This window comes from Pygocentrus nattereri, chromosome 19 (genome assembly GCF_015220715.1).
Source record: "Pygocentrus nattereri isolate fPygNat1 chromosome 19, fPygNat1.pri, whole genome shotgun sequence".
NCBI lineage: Eukaryota > Metazoa > Chordata > Actinopteri > Characiformes > Serrasalmidae > Pygocentrus > Pygocentrus nattereri.
Window position 1 is genome coordinate 4099989 of NC_051229.1, and position 15000 is coordinate 4114988.

At 42.7% G+C, this 15000-nt stretch overlaps 1 protein-coding gene across 17 annotated transcripts in view; it reads left to right on the forward strand.

Annotated features, from left to right (window-relative positions):
• Window positions 1-15000, forward strand: part of ptprfb (protein tyrosine phosphatase receptor type Fb) — a 385507-nt gene that overhangs the window by 336741 nt on the left and 33766 nt on the right. For 11 of the 17 annotated variants that reach the window (XM_037531027.1, XM_037531030.1, XM_037531032.1 and 8 more), the window contains 2 exons: window positions 947-979; window positions 6188-6285. In XM_037531027.1, coding sequence (XP_037386924.1) covers window positions 947-979; window positions 6188-6285 — 131 coding nt within the window. The remainder of the gene's footprint in view (window positions 1-946; window positions 980-6187; window positions 6286-15000) is intronic. The other 6 variants (XM_037531033.1, XM_037531034.1, XM_037531040.1 and 3 more) reach the window with 1 other exon arrangement.

The following is a 15000-nucleotide window of genomic DNA, read 5'->3' on the forward strand; positions in this document are numbered from 1 at the left end:
GTCGCCATGACGACAACACAGATATAGACACTTTATTTACCATCCAGACCCACCAGAGAACCTACACGAGTCTTCTGGGCTTTATATGGAATGTTGGTGATGTTTTCTGGGACTGTTTTGCCTCGTATTTGCCTGTATTGCCCTGCATATATCCCTTCACCATGAATTGGTTAAAAATATATATGTTTTAGGCCAAAACCTTCTCGAAACCAACATAAAATAGTGATGAATCTGAAAAAATTTTTTCCTTTGGGGACTTTTTTTTTGCTGTACAACACCCGGCGTATATCCTTCCACCATAAAAACACAGCTCTGCATAAATAAACGGTTGAGATGTAAACAAAGTCATTCAGAGCGATTTGATATTAGTCAGAATTGTTCACAGTGGTGGTGATAGGAACCAGACATCCACCTCTAAAGGCTCCCTCTCAGAAAGTCACTATATGAAGTGGTTATGAATTCACTGCCTGATGACCGAGACATTGTTTTACAATATTGTTAAAATAAAAATTTGGCCTAAAATTAATTTTTTAATACATTTTTGGGGGAGAGGGTCGTACAAACTCAGAAGACTCGTGTGGGTTCTCTGGTGGTTCTGGATAGTAAACAGAATGTCTATATTTGTGTTGTAGCCATGGCAACCCCGGGTTCCTATCACCACCACTGTAGAAACATCTGAGCTGATGTTTCTCGGAGTGGACCGTCTCTCACCAAACCGCTCTGAATGGCTTTAAGTGCATATTAATGACTGAATCTTGCAGAACTTTTGAAAAATCTGGTGGAATTCCCCTTTAACGAAGCAGGAAATATGTCTGTGATCTCCATCTGATTGATAAACTGAGCACATCTGCTGGCTGTTTAAAGCAGCGTTGGCGGCGGGGATGAACTGATAGCGCTTTCATTCTTCTTTTATTCTTCTATTCCTGCCTCCATCTTCTCTCTGCAGGTCCCAGCTCCTCCTGCTGTCCGAACTCTCCAAGTTAGTTGGCATTCCTGCTGTGTCTCTGTATATTCAGTGTTAGCTTGTTCTCAGTCTGTCTGTCTGTCTATTTTTCCATCTATCTAGCTGCCTCCTGTCTCTTAGCCATGAAATCTGTCACCGCTGCTGCTCTGCCTCTGCTTTACCTCACCCCTGCCTGGCAGGAACATCTGCCGGGTGTAGATGTCGTAGACCTCTGTAAGGGATTCTACAGCATTTTCCATCTCTGCCTACATCTGCGTCGTATGGTTGAAAACCACAGATAATAATTAGAATATAATTATTTTATTAACACATTTGGCTTCGGAATCAAATTGATCAACCAAGCAAATCACGTTTATTGCCACATCACGTTTTCACATTCGATTAGAGATAGATGTTCAAACCTACTTTTAATGCAAGTCAATGGAACCAGACTTTTTAGGTGGAAATGAAATTTACATGTAAATTTGTAGTGTAAAGTTTACGTTTTACATGTAACACACACACACACACACACACACACACATATATATATATATATACACACACACACACACACCCTCACATTAGACTCTAAATATATATATGCACATATACACAATGCACACACCAGTATTGCACCATTTGGATGTAGTTCTTATACAATAATGTAATTTATGAAATTAAAGCTATGATATGTACAGTTGTATACATTTACATATATGCAGTTTGTGAGTGTCAGGTAGATAAATGAGATGCAGGGTACGCAGTGGATTGAATATATATATGTATATATATATATATATATATATATATATATGAGCGAGAGAGAGAGAGAGAGATAGAGGGGGGGGGGACTTCATATCTCCAACATGTTAACTTTACAGGAGAGGGAAAAAACGTACTTTACTTTTAATGCAAGTCAATGGAACCAGAAAACTTTCCAAGCCATTTTGGGCCGTTTGTTTTGGTCCATTCATCATAAAAACTTACACACCACGTAAAATCAACAGGCTTTTTCAAATGATATCAAACACTAAAAAAGGGACAGAAATGGAGACACACCGTTTTGTTCCCGACAACAGCGAGATATAGACGATGTGCAGAATGTCAATAAGTGCAGGTGTAGATTTGCTTTACTTCCAAACAAACTGAAAACAAATGGACTTATATAATAGAAGCCAATGGGCAGTCACTGACTTCTGTCAGAATTTTCATGCTAAACATTTTGTAGAAGGTGTGCATTCATACGCTGTAATTCACATCTGTACAGTTAGTTGCTCTCCAGAGCGAAGAATTGGTGATCATTTATTAGCAGTGTAGAGGCGTGGGTGGAGTTTTCACAGGCTCTGTCACACAGTCACGTGCGGAAGCTTGGGTCACAGTACATTTTCAAGTTCAAGAGGCTTTATTATCATTTCAGCTCTATACAAGCACACAGTGGAACCAAACAACATTCCTCCAGGACCAACAGAGGAACGCAAGCACAAAATAATACTGTATACACTGCAGACAGCGCGGTGCAACAAACACAAACGACAGTAGGTGGTACACAGGCAGTGCACACAAATGAGAATATGTAAATTGTGCAAAGCAGTCACTGAGGTAGCAGCCAGAACAGCAGCAAAGGAATATAGGATTTGGTATTTTATATTTTCAATATTTTGTTGATTTTAATGCACGTTTCAATGCGAAATTACAGCTGTTTAGCTGAATGCAGTATATTGGAAATGAAAACGAAGAATTAAATAGAGCAAAAGTTACAATTTTCCCACCAATATCTCACACTTAACATATAAACAGTCATTGTGTACTAAAATTTGCAGACGTTTGTTCCCTGTAGAGCGTCACCTTGTGGATAAACAGGTTTTGCGTTCTTTTCTAAGCTCAGGGAAACGTTATAACGCTGGGGAGCGATGATGAGGCGGACGCATGCACTGAGATAAGCGAGGTTTATTAAGGGCAAATCCATACTCGGGGTCAAAACAATCCAGGTTCAGAGAGCCAACACGGATTGAAGGGGGAACAGACATGACAAAAGGAACGCAGGATAAACGAACACCGGAGGTCGGAAGAAACAAATATCAAACATAGACCAAACAGTACAAACACCTCAAACAAAGACCAGCAAACTCACAGAGGAAAACACAGGGCTTAAATGCAACAGGGATAAGAAGGGTTAACAATACACCGGTGAGAACAACCAAGGGCGGAGTCTGAAAACAAGGGGGCAGGACCGGGAAGAACTCAACGAAAGCAAGAGCACATGGAGGACTGGGAGGGCCCGATCGTGACGCATGTTAAAATTATTATCTGTGGTTATCGCTCATATGTTAATGATGCCAAGCATAGAGATTAGGTTGAGGAACGGAGGGAGTGTGCTTTTAATTCCTGGAGCGTATAATGTGTGATGCATGACGTCTGATGGATGTGCAGGCTGATGCGTAGACCAGTAGGCGGTTCACTGTGATGTGAAATGTGCCTATACTCCTCCTCCATTCACACAGCAGCGTAGGGAAGCGGGGCTTTTGGCCTTAGAACTGCCAGCGATAACAAAAGCATGCTGTAATTTTATGTCAGTTGTTTCGGACTCTTAGCGCATAGAAACGAGCGGAGAAATTGTGTGGAAAGTGTAGATTCCAATCTTTAAATGCTTCCCACTTGTGTGTTTGTCCGTTGAAAAGGAGATGTTTTATGATGGTCTGAATTTGATGAATAGGTATTGTGTATGTGGCCTTATTCAGCCATCATTTGTGTTTTCAACAGGCTGTTGATACAGGGTGTAAATCAAATGGCAGTACAGTTAATTACATGTAGTGTGTATGACAGTGTAGTTATAATGTAGTCTTATAATGAGTTTGAACAGTATCGGGCTAAGATGCTGGGTTACTGACTCTGGCTGTTTCAGCCATGCTTTAGTGCTTGCTGTTGCTATAAAGAGCTTGAACTAGGTGAGCATAAAGTCCCATTACACCACCCAGTTGTGCCTAATGAGCCTCTCCAGTACAACCACTGTGATCCTAACACATGTTTTATGTACTGTAGCTCTGCCAGCCCCTTATTAAATGTAGGCTTCCTCTTCTTCTACCTAAACATCCTTCCTCCCCGAAAAAAAATGACGCAAACTCTGAATCTTCCCAAATCCAGTTAAGCGTGTGGCCTTGCCAAGTTCGGAAGCGCAGGGAATTTGCTTTGGTAGATTAGCCGTAAATCATATAATTACCACCGACGAGGAATGTGGAGCGAGTGTTTTTAGGGTCTGAGTAAGTCTAACGAGTTTCGTTTGGCGATGCAGAGCGTAAGAGCGATGAGCTTTTGGGGGAAAATTGTTTAAAGCTGTAGCTTGGCGAATAATATTGACTCAGTTTTTCCCCCTTACCTCAAATCCAATCCGTCATGTTTGGTGTCTGAAGTCTGATTCTTTAGTTTTAGTACTGGAGCTGATATAGCTAACTAGTAATAAGAGCTTAAACCCTTGAAATCCCCGTCTAATAACGTACTCAGGCTTATTATTCTGTAAGTACAGGGATGTCAGTGCAAACCGGTTGAGCTGTTCGTAGGTTACGACACTTATCTATAAACAAAACACATTAGCGTTGCTAAAAACAGTAGTAGCAGTCGTATTGGATCCATCTTAAATAGATGTTTCACTTATTTTTTAATAAATTAGCATAATTTAATGGTTAAGATGTAAACAGAGGGATTCGGAGTGGGTTTGGTGTGAAATGGTTCAGGTGTGTTTACAGTGGTGGTGATGGGAACCAGGCGTCGCCATGACTACAACACAGATATAGACATTTTATTTAACATCCAGAACCACCAGAGAACCCACACGAGTCTTCTGGGCTTTATATGGAATGATGATGATGTAAAATAGTTGAAAATCTGGGAAAAAAAGGACTATTTTCCTCTACATGTATCCCTCCACAGAGGAGCTTTTAGAGGTGGACGTCTGGTTCCTATCACCACCGCTGTGAACAGTTCTGACTCAGTAAGTTTGTCTAGAACGGAGGGTTTCACACCAAACCGCTCTGAATGGCTCTGCTTATTGCCTGCATATTTAACTGGCAGATTAACCAGTAATTGTTGCTTTATGTTTTCTATTACACTCGGTTTTGCCTCAGTAAACTGCACAAAAGAAATTCATGAACAAAAAAAATTCCCTTAATTTTTGGGCCACTGGAAAATCTGCCAAACTCTGAAATAGGCCAGCTCTAGATGTTTAATGCAATGCATCAAATAGTTCAATTTATCCACACAGACTTCAGAAAAAATCACCAGCAATGTACTGAAATGAATTTGAAATACACTAGAAATTTATATTGAATTTCACAGAAAAATCACCAGAAATGAACTGGAAGTGAATTTGAAATCTTTATTGAAATCCACTTTGGGGGACTATTTTGCCTCACAGTGGCCTACATGTACCCCTCCACCATGAATGGAGTTTAAAAATACATTCTAGGACAAAACATCTCAATCTGTCGTAAAACAGTCTCTCGGATATCAGGCAGTGAATTCATAACCATTTTAAGGAAAAACTTTCTGTGAGGAGCTTTTAGAGGTGGACGTCTGGTTTCTATCACCACCATTGTGAACGGTTCTGAGTCGGCAAGTTTCAGAGCGTTTCACGCCAAACCGCTCTGAGTGACTCTGTTTACATCTTAATCATTTAATTAAGAAGTTTTTGAGAAATGGAGGAATTTGCTTCTAATACCTCAACACGGGTTGACGCAAGTGTGATTATTTAGGCTACTTAGCGTTAGTCTTGTCGCTCCAGTGCTAAAACCAAGACAAACTTCAGACACTGAACATGTCCTGGCTGATCGGCTGGATTTGAGGTAAGGAAGAAAAACGTGTGCATTTGGTTTGTGGCCAGACTGCCGCTTAAAAAGCTCTGCACTTGGGTGATTCTGTCCTCAGCAGCCAGCGAATTGGCTTCAGTGTGTGGGCATCTGTGTGTATGTCCACCGTCCACTGCTTCTGCTAACATCTGCTACCTCCACTGCATGACGGCACTAGTACGTGTAAGCGTTCCGTTTTTCTTTGGGCTTTTTCACTCCTTTTATCTATTTGTCCTTTTTCCCCTCAGCGGTTCCCTCACATTACACCTGAGCACACATCTTCATGTCCTTCTCCAGCAGCTTCCCACTCATCACCGTGACTCCACACTGACCCGAGCGCGCTTTCATCCTCCGTCTCACTCAGTGCTTTCTTTCTCCTCTCTCTTTTCTTCCCCTCCTCCAGGAATGAGGGAGCACCCGCCCATCCCAGTCTGCGACCTGGCCGACCACATCGAGCGCCTCAAAGCCAACGACGGCCTCCGCTTCTCGCAGGAATACGAGGTAAGACCCGAGTTATCGCTTCACGCCCCGGCAACCGGAAAATACAGTCGAAAGAATGTGAGAAATGTGACCATCTCTATATCTGTTGTAAACACGCCTCCTCGCCTCCGGTGGTGCTGCTGGAGTCTCTACAGTGGGATTTTCTGCTTTAAAGAGCAGGAAGAGCCCCTTCTGATGATGTATCTCGAAGGCTTTGGTAGTTAACGTCACTGCTAGGAAGCTGAGTACTTTGTTCTAACTGTGTAACAGTGGAATGAATGGGTGGTCAGTTGCAGTTTACATACTGTTGATGTGTTTACACTTACAGATGTGTTACAGCTGTGCAGCTTACACTAATCAGGCCGCACGTTCTGACCACCTCCTTGTTTCTACGCTCACTGTCCACTTTATCAGCTCCACTTACTGTATAGCTGCACTCTGTAGTTCTACAGTTACAGACTGTAGTCCATCTGTTTCTCTGATACTCTGTTACCCTGTTCTTCAGTGGTCAGGACCCCCATGGACCCTCACAGAGCAGGTCCTGTTTGGGTGGTGGATCATTCTCAGCACTGCAGTGACACTGACGTAGTGGTGGTGTGTTGGTGTGTGTTGCGCTGGTCTGAGTGGATCAGACACAGCAGTGCTGCTGGAGTTTTTAAACACTGTGTCCACTCACTGTCCACTCTATTAGACACTCCTACCTTGTCGGTCCACCTTGTAGATGTAAAGTCAGAGACGACAGCTCATCTGCTGCTGCACAGTTTGTGTTGGTCATCCTCTGGTCCTTCATCAGTGGTCAAAGGACGCTGTTGGCTGGATATTTTTGGTTGGTGGACTGTTCTCAGTCCAGCAGAGACACTGAGGTGTTTAAAAAATATATAAAAAATATCAGCCAACATCTTTTAATGAACAAAACGGCTGCAGTGACGTCTCTACCACTGGCACCGGACATGCTTGGCAGTGTTTTTGGAAGCGGCGTGCCATAAAAAATGATTTGTAAATTATTTTCGCTTTCCTTATTTGTGAACTGAAATATGAACGTTCATGCACGACATTGAACTTTGGTTTTCACTCGTGTGATTAAACACATGTAACTGGACAAACTGCTTTTTTCCAACAAGACTTTTCTGGTTATAACAGGTGTGTGATTGCCTACATTATGAGAGCTCTTACACCGCGTCGGCACCGGAAACGCCAACTTTGCAGACGTCTCGCTAGCTAGGACGTTATTCAGTATCCAGTATACGGTTTCCATCATCCATACTTTTTAGGGAAAAAAATGACACTTTTATTTTTGACCCAAGTGTGAAAATGACCTGGCAACACAGCGGCGCAGTGGGTGGTGTCGTCACCTCGCAGCCTGGGTTCGATTCCCCGGTCAGGCAACCGGGGTCCTTTCTGTGGAGTTTGCTTGTTCTCCCCGTGTTTGCGTAGGTTTCCTCCCACAGTCCAAAGACAAAGTCAGGCAAACTGTACACACTAAAGTGTCCCTACCCAGGGTCCAGGGTGTTTCCTGTGACCACCGGGGTAAACAGCAGCACCCCCCACGACGCGAAGGATAAATGACCCCTTTTTTGGGGGATAGAGATGGATTTGTTGGCCGACCTTTCGCTTTTCTTTGGTATGCATGTGAATATGTAAACAGCTTTAATTTTTCATTCATGTTTTTGCGATTCAGCCAAAAAATTCAGCCTCTTTTCGCTGCCTGAGAAGTGCATCCCTACTTTCAGACGCTGTATCTCAACACCCTGGGCTACGCGCGTTCATCTGAGGATGGGTCGAGCCGTACTTTCTGTGAATATCTGTATCGCTGCTTGTAGAACAGACTGTCATAAATATGTGGAGAAGCTGAGGGAGAAAATTCGACACCCCCCGACCTCAGTGATGGCTTTGCCAGGAAGCTCAGAGCTTCAGCTCTACTGTGCTGCCTCTGATCCTCAACTCAGACCAAGACTTGATACTCTTTGGGGGCTGAAACGTACAAACATTTCAGTCTATTCTGTTTTTCAGCATTGTTTCATACTTCAGTTGTTTTTGTCTGATCGCCTGCCTTGTTTTGTCTGAGGCCGTGTTAGTTTATTGTGTTTTGCTCCTGTTTCGAGCGCTTTGTGTTTTTATGAAGTTTGCCCTCTGAGCTGTTAACTGGCTTTTCTAGCGCCTTCTCTGCTCTGCTCTTAGGGCGCTCGCCTTCAGTGTTTTGACAGAAGTTCACTTGCTGTTTTTTCACTTGAACAGATGCTCATTCTCAGTGATATGTGCCTGCGAGTTCACCCCAGGGGTCCGGATTATGACTGGGCAGGCTTTTTTTTTTTCCTCCTAGCACATTTTTGAATAAAGATGTGAATGGTTTTAGACATCGCTTAGCTTGGCTCACTGCTCGACCCCTCCTGTAAGCAAACGCTCTTACGTAGCGCCCCCTAGGCGCGCAGCTGGGGATGTATGTAAATGAATCAACATTACTGAAGGAATCGTTTCCCATTTTCTTCTAAAACTCAGGTTAATGTGGCAGTGCATCAAACTTAAACGGCAGCACAAACACACTCATGACTCATCTGCTTATTAAAGTAGGCAGGCCGTTCACACAGCATATGCTTGCTGAGGTTTATGGGTGTTTATCACCATTAAACACATTTCTGCAGTTAGACCAATCACCGCTGAAATATGCAAAGGAATTTAAATAGAATTTAACATTACTTCAGTTATACAATTGTGTTAAATATAGTTTAAGATCCTTTCAGGTTTGGGTTCAGGTACGGAACCAAATCTGTGAAAAACAGGCCAAATGGGAAGCAAATGCGTTTACATAAATATTTTTGTACATATGCGTTTACATATATTTTTCACAGTCAGTATTGAAGCCCAGCTGCAGTGATGTATGATATGTAAGATGTATATGACATAGACACTCATTGACTGTATATATCATATATATGATTTCTACACTCACTGACTGTGTATGTTATATATGATATGTACACTCACTGTATGTATGATATACAGTACTGTGCGAAAGGTTTAGGCATCTAAGCACTCGTTTAAACAGCAGTGAGTTTATCACAATATACATTAGAATAAAGTCGTATTCATAAATCAGATAAACAAAAAAACTATAAACAGTAACAAGAATTTCTCGGGTCCATATTTTTCCTGGACACCTTCACAGCCGCCACAGAGACTCGTTAATATCATCAATTACATCATGAGCTCAATTTACTGAGCACTGATTGGTCAAACCAGGAGCTGCTTTTTAACTACATATAATACTGGACTTCCTCGAGGAGCGGCTTGGAGATGGGTAAACAAACACACCAACATCCAGAACATCACTATATATATATATATATATATATATATATATATATATATATATATATATATATATATATATATATAATTAATATTCTATACATTTTGTTTATTCAAATATTAACACTTTTCTCAGCAAATAAACACAAACTACACAAATAAATAGATTTTGAAAACGTGTCTTGGGTTAATATATGATATATGCAGTCATTGTTTGGAACATGCAGACACTGTTGCTCTTGCTGACTCTATGGAAGTCTTGATTTTCGTGGTCCGTGCATCCACACGATTATTGAAAGTGGGGGGGAAAAAAATAACAAAATCTCTCGCGTCAAATTTTAACAGTTAAGATGAATAATTGAGATTAGCCACACAAACTAATGAGTTGAATCACAGTTAAGTAAATTATTATGTATTTCTTTACGTTTTGATCATTTTCTGGACTTAATCTTCATCTAATACTAATTCATCACTGGAATAAGCTACATAGAAGTTGGCATTACCAAAAACGACACTGAACGTCACCCTGGCGTGGGTTCTTCGTGAACGTGCCTGGTGGATTAGTGAGTTTAAGTCAGTTTTTTTGAGAGCGCCAGAAGAAATCATGAGTGTAGTGGAAAATGCTGCATATGCACTGGGGGGGTTGGTTCACCCCACATAAACCTGCCCGCCGTTTTCGGGCAACGCTGCCGGTCTGCTTTTGGCAGGCAGTGATGTCGTTTCCTCCTGTGGAGGAAGGCCCCCTCCTCTAGGGGACAGATGGCAGATCGTGGGCTGGAGGGAGTGGCCCAGTCCGGCCAGCAGGGGGCAGGCAGCGGGTCAGCAGCGCATTCGCTGGCGTAGTCGTCTGCTCGCTGTGTCTGTTGCTCCGTCCCAATTGTCTCCCGCTGTTTCACACACTTCGTTCTGCCAGAGAGTAACACCGCCCACATCCTTCAGTACCACAGACGCCGGAAAAGAGGGAATATTGAGAACACTTTATTTGGATCCACTGTGCAATATAGAGGCGTGAAAATGCATACGAGTACATCGTAGTGCATTGGTTTGAATCAGATTAAAGGTGGAGATTCAGCTGCATCCGTTTTAAAAAACAAATTCTAGCCAATTAAATAATATTCAGTACATTTTGCACTTATTTTTTGACCTAATCTGTCTTTAAAGCCTGTTTTGGTCCCTCTGTTTTTGCACCGTGCAGTTTTTCCTCTGAGTAAAGTTGATGGAAGTGTAACGTTTGACCAGTAAGCAGACGCTCACGGTTATAACACAAAGAAGAAGCTTTATTTATGGATTCAGGCATACACAGGCATGGGTCAGTTCCAAAGTAAACCACCAAACATAGAACTAGAACAGAGACCAGAGTCCAAAACACAGGGAAAAACCAAAATATCCACAAAAATGGTACAAAAGGGCGAATCCAAATTCAGCGTAAACGAGAAACAGGAGAAAAACCACAAGGTCAGAAACGCGGGAGAACGAACCTGAATAAACGCTCAGTAGATTCACTAGGAATGCAATACCTCGCAAAGTAACCTGTCTAAAGCCCGGGCTTATATACTAAACTACACTAGTCGTACGACACAAGCACACAGGTGAACATCAGTATTCAGGAGAGCTTGAGCGGTGATTGGCCGCTGATGAGCTTCCCGGAGTCAGGTGATGAGGCGGAGGACTCTGGAAAGTGTAGTTCCTAGGGCGACTGGCCGAATACGTAACAGGAAGGTTCCACGATTTCCTAAGCTTGATTTGTGGTCTTTGTAGGTGAGCAAGCAAGTCATTTATTTTTTTATTGTGTTTAAATGCTATTTTTTACTGTGGCAGTCATTCAGGAAAGCTGCAGTTGTCTGTTTTATCTTAGCACAGCCGTCTTTGTGAAGATTTTAAACAGGTGTGAATTGTTTTTTACAGCAGGTGGTTCTTACCCCCCCCCCCCTTCACTCATCATTGCTCACTAGCAGCTCAATGCAGCATCACATTTCACTCACATAGAGACGAGTCCTAGTTCACCTTTTAACAGAGTTACAGTGACAAACATTTTGGTTATATTAACTCTGATATACTATGCAGGTACATCTGAAGCAACACGTGGACAACTCTACCCACAAGCTAGATCACATCCTGGATCTGGTGATCACTGAACTGTGTTGCTGCTTGATATTCCAAGCAGTTCCTAAAGAATCGTAACTGTGCTTGAGGTTAGAGATATAGCCCTGCTGTAAATGCTCACCTCAAAAGAGGCCGCTTGAGGTGGCTGCCTGTTCCAGTTCCAACTATATTTCCAAAAGTATTCCACCTCCAAACTTCATGTGGCCTTCAGATCAGCTCAAGAACAGCATAGAGAGCTTCATGGAATGGGTTTCCATGGCCGAGCAGCTGCATCCAAGCCTTACATCACCAAGCACAGTGCAAAGTGTGGAATGCAGTGGTGTAAAGCGCCGCCACTGGACTCTAGAGCAGTGGAGACGTGTTCTCTGGAGTGACCAATCACGCTTCTCCGTCTGGCAATCCGATGGACGAGTCTGGGTTTGGCGGTTGCCAGGAGACGGTACTTGTCTGACTGCACTGTGCCGAGTGTAAAGTTTGGTGGAGGGGGGATCATGGTGTGGGGTTGTTTTTCAGGAGTTGGGCTCGGCCCCTTAGTTCCAGTGAAAGGAGCTCTTAAAACTTCAGCTCCAAGAGATTTTGGACAATTTCATGCTCCCAACTTTGTGGGAACAGTTTGGGGACGGCCCCTTCCTGTTCCAACATGACTGCCCACCAGTGCACAAAGCAGGTCCATAAAGACACGGATGAGCCAGTTTGGTGTGGAAGAACTTGACTGGCCTGCACAGAGTCCTGACCTCAACCCCATAGAACACCTTTAGGATGAATTAGAGCGGAGACTGAGAGCCAGGCCTTCTTGCCCAACATCAGCGTCTGACCTCACAAATGTGCTTCTGGAAGAACGGCCAGAAATTCCCATAAACACACCTAACCCTTGTGGAAAGCCTTCCCAGAAGAGTTGAAGCTGTTATAGCTGCAAAGGGTGGGCCGACATCATATTAAACCCTATGGGTTAAGAATGGGATGTCAGTCAAGTTCATGTGCGTGTGAAGCCAGACGACTGAATACCTTTGGAAATATAGAGTGTATATATATATAAAAGATGCTGAAAAGCAAGATGTTCCAACATTTTTGACGGACAGTGGCGCCCAGAGCAGCAGCTGCTGGTTTTCCGGTGACGTGTTCCTCCTCTGTGAGATGAATTCATGCCGTTCTGCTGCTCTGCTGTTTGTTTGTCCTGTGAAGCTCACACCTCCAGCTCCGAGCCGCGTGCAGCGCATGCACCTGAGCTGTCGCGTGACAAGAGCAGCAGCTAATACGGCACTTCGCCTGTGACATGGCTGAGTGTGAGTGTCAGGCTGGAGCTGAAGGCTTTTTCCTGCCTCTCCTGCCTCTGTCATTATCCGTGTCTCTCAGGCTCGTCAGGCCAGGCAGTGACAGCTAACAGTGTGTTTGCTGGGTTTTTTTCGCTTCTACTGTTTTTCTGTGAAAGCATTGCTGGTGCTGCATAAAGCCCCAGTCACAGTAGACTTTTATGAAAGCAAATTTACATTTGATTCAGTAGAATTGAAGATTCAGGCTCAATTTTAAGTTCTTAGGCAGAACCAGTTTGAAGGGAGATTCCAGCACTTTTTGAAAACGTCTGTATGATTATGCTTAAGATGTAAACAAAGCCATTCAGAGCGCTTTGGTGTGAAACGCTCCATTCTAGAGAAATTTAAAGAGTCAGGCTTATTCACAGCGGCGGTGATAGGAACCAGACATCCACCTCCAAAGGCTCCCTGACAGAAAGCTATTATATGAATTGATTATCATTGTGCTGCCTGGTGTTTTAGACGTTGCAGCAAAATAGTTCCTAAAAAAACGTATTTTTTTCCAATTTTTCACGATTTTTCCATCATCAACATTCCATTTGAACTCAGAAGACTCGTGTAGGTTCCCTGGTGGTTTGGAAAGTAAATAAAATGTCTACATTTGTGTTGTAGTCATGGTGACGCCTGGTTCCCATCACCACCACGCTGAATCACTCTGTTTACATTTCTGTGATTGACTGTTGGCAAAATTTTAAGCATGAAACCAGAATGAATAAAAGTAAATGGAGCTAAACGGTTGGAACACAAACATGTCCTTTAATTTTGGAAAGTAGAAAATTATGTAAAACGGAATAAAAACATACCAGAATCTTTATATTTTTCTTTATTATTGAAGATCTTGCTTTTCAGCATGTTTTAAATATAAATAACGCTGTTCTCATATCTCTAAATCGGTAACTTCACAGGAGAAGGTACAAACCTACTTTGCTTTTAATGTAAGTCAATGGAACCAGACGTCTTTCCAAGTCATTTTGGCCCATTTCTTTTGCTCCATTCTTCATCAAATTTACACAGAATGTAATGTGTGGTGGTTATTTATGGTTCTTTATGGTCGCCAAATTTCCTCATAAAATAAAATATCATCACAGTAAGCTGAACTAGAGAGTGAAGCCGTGCAAAGTGCTGCAGCACATAGCCAAGCAGCTAACCTAGCAAAAATGACTAAACATTGCTAAACTTCAGCACTTCTTTCATTCTGTAGGGTCTGTTCTGCTACACGAAGCCCTTCAGGGGTCGGCGTAGCCAACACAGCGGGGCTACTGGTCGACAATGCAAATTTCACTCAATGTGAAGCTTCACCAGAGAATTTGTTGTCGAGAAGATGCTCATCAGCTGTGTTTATAGGGGTGGAATTTTTTCTCATTTGTAAATTTAAAGTAAATTCCTGGCTACTGAGTTGCATTTCTACTACAGTTCTTATATAAAAACTACTATATTTCAGTTTTTTGGCTTATCAGTTTAAGTGTACAGGAGAACAACAGCTGCATCGCTGGAAGCATGTGGTGCATTTGGCTATGCAGATACTATACAGCTCTTATTTCACTGTTATTTACTGACAATATGGTTAAATAACTAGTTACCGGTAATTTACTGTAATTCTCACGGTGCTAAGGTGTATCTGCACTGCGTTCTGCTACATCTTTGTTATCTGCGTTCTTTGCTACTGTTTGTTTTTCCCGTGTTTAACTCGAGGTGACCTGAGCCGCAGTGCTGTGGTCTGACTGCAGCTTAGCTTAAGACGGAAGCTCACCTTAACGCGCGTAACATGTTTTACTGCAGGCTAAGTGTTTCTTCCCTGACGTCGAGACGTTGGCAGATAAATCAGCGACACTTATCACATCAAGCCCTCAGTGCAGCAATTTGCCCTCATCGAGCGTCGAGTGCGTTCTGTTTACTTTTGAGAGCGATTTCTTCAGAGAGAACCGTTAATCTTAGCGCCTCCTAATGTCTCCTCGTCTTTATGGCGGTTTAAAAAGGCTCATTAGGAGTAAATCACTCTGCAGGACTCAGACTGCTC